This window comes from Branchiostoma floridae, chromosome 15 (assembly GCF_000003815.2).
Source record: "Branchiostoma floridae strain S238N-H82 chromosome 15, Bfl_VNyyK, whole genome shotgun sequence".
Lineage (NCBI taxonomy): Eukaryota > Metazoa > Chordata > Leptocardii > Amphioxiformes > Branchiostomatidae > Branchiostoma > Branchiostoma floridae.
Window position 1 is genome coordinate 1102854 of NC_049993.1, and position 7680 is coordinate 1110533.

Sequence of the window (7680 nt, forward strand, 5' to 3'; positions counted from 1 at the left end):
AAAAAAAAGGGGAAAAAAGGCCAAGAAAGACGGCAGGTGCAGCTTATTGCGACAGGATCACTTCGTAACGGGTGGGCACTTTTCTGAGAGAAAAAACGCCTTAACTTTTAATTACAGAATATCAATCAATCAATCAATCAGCCGCGGGCATTCAGGGGAGATTCTAATTCTAATTATTCAGAATATGGTTGCCATAAACTGAAAGTATATTCCGAAATTCCACATAAATAAACTATGTAGTAAGCTAAATGGTGTATATCGTAGATTAAGGGCAGAGGGTGGGTGAAGATGCAAATCCGGGCGGTCCTGAGCTAGCCCGGGCCTGACTGAGCTTTGCTGACTTGCCTGGCTCACCATCACAATGCCCAGAACTTTTTATGGTTGAGTTGCTGTTGTTTTTTGTTTTTTCAAATACCTAGGATGAGTGTACTTTTTCTACAAGGAGACCTGCGGAATGTCTATGAATAACTTTTACTCACCGGTAGGGATGGGTCATTCCGGGAGCCAATCTCTGCAAGTATGACAGCAAAGCTAAGGAAACAGCAAAGAAATGTCAGGTGTCGAAATAAAAGTAGTTCATGTAGACAAGGGTTTAATGTGTTTCTAACACCAACATACAACATTTCCTTATCATCTGTACAGTTAGCAAAATGAGACTTTAATTTGTAGGTTTTGGAGGGGTGTCAATGGACTTCTTAGGTGATAACAATGTGCTTCCATCATTACAATGTATGAATTTGAACCACATAAACTGATTTCCTTAGAGGGGGGATTTTGCTTGCAAATTGTAAACAGGTACATGTCTATGTCATCCCTCTGTACACCCATAGATAATAGAAGGCATTCAAATGACTCAATCCTGGAAGAAGTATGTGTTTGATATACAACAATATTACTACAGGGGCAAACTAACTGCTTAAGTATTTGCAGCTAATTTGTCAAATGCTGTAGCTGTCCAGCCAGACTCAACACATGTAATAAAACGACATAGAAAGGTGTAATCCTACTGCAGAAACTGTCTGAATTCAAAACACATTGAGTGGAAGGGAGGAAGAGAAAGAGGCTTGTCAATGATGGCTGGGTTTGTAGAATGTAGTTTGTACATTATCTACAGGCATGTGCAATGACATACGCAGATTGTGAGCAAAATCCTCAAGCTCCCTATGATAAAAGCAGTTTAAGTGGTTCAAACAAGAGAAATCGAAATCCAACCAGACATTTGCTTTCATAGAGCTGTGTTCTTCAGAAACACGACCATGCAGCGGTACCTGTAGACATCAGTAGGTCCGGTATAGCGGAGGTCAGGACAGTGGTGCACCTCAGGTGGGAAGTACACCCGTGCCAGCTGCTGACGGTACGTGTCCTCATACGTCACCACATCCTCCTTCCTGAAGATCTGCAGTCCGTAGTCTGGGAAGTCAGGACAAACTCTCTTCATTATGTTAAAATGATTTTATGGACCATCTTTCCATTCACAATATAAAGCTCTTACCAACAGGCAGGCTTGTAGCTAGGATTTTATTATAGGGAGTCCAAACTTATTGGTGAGTCGTGGTAAGTGACTATTGTAGGGGGTCCGAGAGTTTTTGATGATTTTAAATTAAAAATAGTGTATTCTAAGGTATCCTAAAAGGCAAAAATACAGTTACAGAGGCCACAGTAGAAGACTGTGACCACAGATGACCTGGTAGCATCCCTGGTCAATCAGAATTTCATGCTTGTCAGTGGATTTTCTCCCCAGAGCAAGAGCGTCCAGAGGGTCAAATTTCTTGTTATTCTAAGAAAAGCGCGTCCTGGCTAAAAGCCTGCCAACAGGCTTTCGATCAGTCCTCTGATCCTTCTCAAGTTCAAATCACCCAAGACTGGAGTCGATACCAACTGCCATGCACCTTTGACCCTTTGCTGACATCACACTTCCGTTCTGGATGTGTGACTTAGGCTTTAGGCCATTTCAACTTGAGAGGGCTTTTTTTTGTATTTGGTACAAAATTTATGTACTTCTACTATTTTTCAAATTTAACAGCAGCTGTTTGTTCACTCATTTTGGTTTATTACTTATTACTCAACCTTAGGTTGCTTTTTCTGGTTTCTCAGTGAATTAGAGATTAAACTATTATTGAGAAGTGTATGACAGTATTATTTCTAGAAAACATTACCTACCTGAAATCTTCACCACCCATCGGTCATCAATGATGCAGTTGGAAGATTTCAAGCGGCCATGGAAAATCTTCCTGTCGTGCAGATAGCTCATCGCCCGGGCAATGTCTGTGGCAAAGGAGAACCTGAGGAAGAAAGGGTTTAGTCTGAGCTGTTTGTTTGAACTGGGACAACTGGGCAACAACTACTGAGTGACGTCGATGAAGGTTAGACATCCAGGTAATAAGATACACCAAAAAGCAGTTACTCACTCAAGCAACTGGATATGATTTGGAAACGGTCAGACAGCATTTTTCGTCAGTGACACTGAAGTGATCTGGAAGAAAGCATAGTTAGGGTATAAAAGACCTGTTTCTTCCAGATCATTTCAGTGTCACTGACGAAAACTGCAACATGTTTAACCTACACTCTCTATAATTGACCCCCTAAAGCTAATTTAGTTGCCATAGGTCACATTCTGATGCGAAGGCCCAGCACCCATCTCCATTTCAAAGCCCTGGGGTCACACTGAAGTGTGTTTAGCTTCATACTCTTCCTCTTAGTAGAGAAAGAAGTACCATTTTTAAGAGTCTTTGGTATGACCCAGCTACAACATCCAGTCTTCCTTGGTGGTCTCCCATCCAATTACAGTCTGGACTGCATGTTGCTAACTTCCAAGGTCAGAGGGATCGGTTGTGTCAAAGCGAACCTAGCTTTGTTTCAACAGAAACATTCCTTACCTGAAACCCCAGTTGAGTGGGATGTCATCATTCAGCAGGACGTCATTCAGGCTTCCCTTGGGGCAGTACTCAGTGATGATGGCAACGCTCGGCACCTCGATGGATCCACCAATGAACTTACAGAGGTTTGGATGGTCCAGACCCCTGCAAAACAACGACTATTTATTTATTTGTTTATTTATTTATTTCTATTTTCTTTATACAGGGTTGACACACTCAGTACTTTGCGGACTGCTTTCCTGGCGTGCCTGTACAGAATAACATAGTTACACAAAATAGTATAACAAAGAAATCAGATAAAGTAAACAGTGAAGAAAACAAAGTTAATAACTGTAACAATATATACATAAACATAAATCAACATCGTAACTCATTAATCAAAGTTAGTGCCAGGTCAGGAGGTCAGGGGTCAGCAGTGATTACTGTTTCTTAGCAGTTTGTTGAACGACAGAGCAGAAGTGGCCACTTTAACTACATTTGTATAACCTCAATACAACAGTAATTGCCCCAGGTGAGGCCATAGGACTGTAGGGTTAAATCCACTCACATTGAGATGGTGTCCTAATCTTTTCAATAAGTGTGGTGGGTTCTTTAACAATGCTTTAAGTGTGTCCTCATACACAGGATCTCCAATCACCGTCCTACCCAAGGAATGACCTACCTAAGATGCAACTGGTACTCATTTTCACCTGAGTGAAGTTAGGAAAGTGCCTTTCCAAATGGCACAAGATCAGTTTTGCATCAACATATTTGAAGCCAGGACCTCTGGGTTATTGATGATAATGATCAAACACCTTGCTGTTACACCACACAACCTGACTTATGATCGGATTCTCCTGTCGATTCTTTGACAGATGAGCAGGCAAACAGGCACTTGCCGGTGGGTTCAGCAACCTGTTTGCCTGACCTGCACATGACTTTTTAAGGTGAAGGAGGGGTGTGCAATTCCTTCTCCACCCTCTCGTCCACTGTCGCACTAAGTCTCACAGGGACAGAATTGTATGCCACTTGTAAGACGGCCCCAGCAGATGCAGGTTTGTTGTTCTGAGTATCCGTCTCCTAGGAGGACTTCCGACCAAGGATACAAGGGGTTCCTCCTACCCCTGACTCGTGTATAGCAGGTACATCATGCCCAAACATGCCCCTATAAGGCTTGCCACTGTCACAAGGCCATAGGACTTATGAAGTGATGTAATATCCCACCTGACTTGCTGCACTTCCCTCCTGATGGTCTTGGTCAGCTGAAAGCACTGCTTTTGGACCTTCTTTATGGCCACTGTCCTGCCGTCACTGTGGGCATAGAGCATTGCAAACCATCATCATCATGATGGCATGATCATGGTAGTAAAGACAACAAAGATTATAGTCTGAAGATTTACGAAAAGACAAAATCTGGTCTTTAAGCTTCCACAAAGCATTCATGAAGCATTACAGTAACGTAAAGGATTTCTTTCGTGAAAAATGCATCTTAAAGCATGCTTTTATATAGAATGCTTAAAGATAGCTTTTAATTTGTAGATACTACTGTACTACATAAGGTTCTACTTACTGAACTACTTACTTAACCTACTGTACTACCTATGGCTAAAGTCTTGGAGAACCATTTAGATAAATATTTCTTAATTGATAGCAATGAGGAACAACTTTCTGATCCAGAAAACATGATCAATTGATAAATGTCAGCAGCCAGAAAAGTACTACATTCTGTATACTACCAACTACTTAAAACATGCACTTTCAACCAAATTTCATCATGAAATGATGGTGTTCTGTATAATTTTCCTTACAAGATTCCGGTCTGTGCAAAGATCTGCTTGCGCTGTGTCCGGCTGTTGATGTTGTTCTGTGTGGACACCAGACTGGTGTTGATGGTGCTGCTGTTCCCAGTGTTCACACTCAGGATGCTGCCCATGAACCCGCGGATCCCATGATCTGGCAACAAGTTCCGAAAATAGTTTCATCGGGTCGATAGAATACAGGACGTGGGAGAATTCTTTTCACACAACCAGCATTGCATACGTTAGATGTCTCTCCCACACCTTCGTCAGAGCTTCTAACTGGAGTTCTGCTTCTCTAACCACTATATAAGCCAATATAGGTGGTGCTTTTGCTTTAACACATGATCTCAGAAAAGACATGAGCAAAAAGGAGAAAAGAAGTCGGCAGTTACAGATCATATTGCCAGGAACAATTGCGTAATTGACTGGGAGGGGGCCAAGGTTATAGACAGGGAAGACAACAGGCAGGCACGGTGGATCAAGGAGGCAATCAGGATAAGAAAGTCAACCCCTGTCGTGAGTGATGAACTGGGACAAGGGGGAATACAAGCTTAGCCACGTTTGGGATTGTGTTCTCGCCGCAAAAGTGCCACCTACATCGGCTACATATAATGTAAGTACCTGCTGGTTGTATAAAAAGAATTCTCCCATATCCTGTTAAGTTGTTGAAACAAGCATTACCTAACCTTAGCCAAGAAAGTAAAATGAAGAAGAACCCCCTAGTGAACCTCTTAGTCTGATTTTCAGAAGTACTGTTAGTAATCAGAAATTTTTGTTTTTGACACCATGTGTATACTGGACTACTTATGCTGCTGCAGCAGAGTACTTAATATCATCCATCTAAACGTTTTGGATTATTAATCAAAGCGTGCAATCACATCTGTTCTGTACAATTACTGTACATAATTATATATGATACATGTATAGCAGGGCACTAGCCAGCGTCCGTTTTTCCGTCAATTGACGGAAATTTGCTGCATATGACGGAAAAATTTTAAAACCAATTCTTGGTGGAAGCTACAGGCGGCTTGGGGACGCCGTCCACGGCCGTAAAAGCCACACACTGTTTGTTTTGCTTTCGTTATTATTGTTGACAATGTGTGTTGGCGCTCTTTTGCATACGATTATCTCATTAAAAAAACGTTTTTCAAGGTCTCAGTTCAGTCGAAATCAGATAATTTTCGCAGTTTTCGCGACAATGGGAATTGGCAGACGGATAAAAATTTCGAGCTGGCTAGAGCCCTGATGTATAGCAAATCAGTATTTCATTTACACGATCAATGAGGAATGGATCAACTGCATTTCATGATAGGACATTCAAACATGTGACATATGTACGTTGTAGCTGAGTAACTAAGAATTGGGCAAATGGTATGTTACCGAGGCTAATAAATTAAAAAATAATCAATGATATTATCAGTCCATAGTGGTGGGTGTTTCATTCTTACAGAATTTGGAAGTCAAGTAAAGGTGAACATAAATCATGAGAAATAAGGGTCTTGTTATTACAGTACTATCTACATTGTATATATTATATAATGTATGACGAAATGCTACAATAGCCTTCTATGCTAAGATTTAAGTTGAAAATCAGGTATCTTCACAAGCGCTGTACAACATGCTACATACCTGGTCTGATATCACCATAGTCAATGATCCAGCTCTCATCCCAGAACATTTTCTGTTTCTGATACTGGAACCACTGAAATACAAAGCTGGGATTTAAACAAGAAAGCTTCTGAAAAAAGCTGGCCGGTGCGTATTTTGGAAAAAGCCTGGATGTTAAACAAAATCACACGAAAAAAGAGTTTTTAAACATCGAATTACTGAATTGGTCTTTCTTCTATTAAAAAAAACATTATTAAAAAAACACTACATGAGATTTGCCTAACAAAGAAAAAAAAAATTTAGCAAGTGGGGTTCGAACCTACGATCTACGGAAGATAGGTACCGTGCGTGCTGTAGACCGCTCGGCCACGCTGGCTCGATTATGAAATAGCACGTATAGAAGGGCTATTTGGTTAAAGTGACCGATCCATCCATCTATCCATGCATCCATGCAACCGCTTCTCCCGTCTCATAGCCGGTGCTACGCACCGGCAAAAAACTCAACCCCCTTACTGACAAAAGTGAGTGCTTACATAATTATACTAGTAGGCTGAAAAGCTCTATGCTATACATACACACATGTGCAGTGTCAGAGACACAAAGTTCTGCATTCTGCATCGATCAAAATGCCTAATGATATTAAGCAAGAGAGCTGTCTTAAATAGAAGAATAGCCTCTGAGGAGGCTAAATGTGGATCAAAATAAACTAACTAACTAACCGGTTCAGAAAATTCAGGTCCAGGTCCGGTTCAGGTTCAGAGGATCAGGTCCAGGTCCGGACCTGAACCTCATACAGTATGATTGTGAAAACTTGTGAATGGACCATACAAAACAATGGTCCATTTTAGTAAAAAGACATCTGTTTTATGCAGTATTCGACTCCCACTGGCGTTTTAAAATCCTAACTGCCTCTGTACTATTGAATGTAAAAGTTGGTAAAATTGACTATAGACTTTACTCTGATTCGCTCTTGTCATTTGCCTAGACCGGTACCCTCCAAAAAACGTGTGAAAGCCTGATCATATAATCTGTTCATTTTCCAATCGGTCCAACATCTGGTCCATCAAATTTTTTCAGGTCCGGTTTTCTGGACCAGCCCAATGAGAAAAAACAGTTGTGCACCGGTACACCGTACCCACACCTAACAGTTATAGACATTATTGACTAATCTCCTCATCGGAATGTCTAATATAAGGTTACATTGTTAAACAACAACATAATTAAACATGATGTCAACAATCTACCATAGGCATCAATGCTTATATTAAGCATAAAGTACACTTGCAGCCTGTAGATGAATAAATATTCTCTCAGACTGTTGAAAAAGTAAGCATTAAATCTGTTTGGAACTGATTTTAACAGAGGCTCCGACTGTTGTGACTGAGCACCCATAGATCATCTGCCTATTGCGACCATAC

General features: G+C 41.0%; 1 protein-coding gene across 1 annotated transcript in view; it reads right to left on the reverse strand.

Annotated features, from left to right (window-relative positions):
- The window catches only part of LOC118432137 (atrial natriuretic peptide receptor 1-like), a 31347-nt gene that overhangs the window by 14815 nt on the left and 8852 nt on the right, over window positions 1-7680 (reverse strand). The window contains exons 6-12 of the mRNA XM_035843662.1: window positions 6284-6356; window positions 4664-4808; window positions 4080-4166; window positions 2877-3020; window positions 2161-2282; window positions 1269-1410; window positions 480-531 (exon numbers count right to left, since the gene is read on the reverse strand). Coding sequence (XP_035699555.1) covers window positions 480-531; window positions 1269-1410; window positions 2161-2282; window positions 2877-3020; window positions 4080-4166; window positions 4664-4808; window positions 6284-6356 — 765 coding nt within the window. The remainder of the gene's footprint in view (window positions 1-479; window positions 532-1268; window positions 1411-2160; window positions 2283-2876; window positions 3021-4079; window positions 4167-4663; window positions 4809-6283; window positions 6357-7680) is intronic.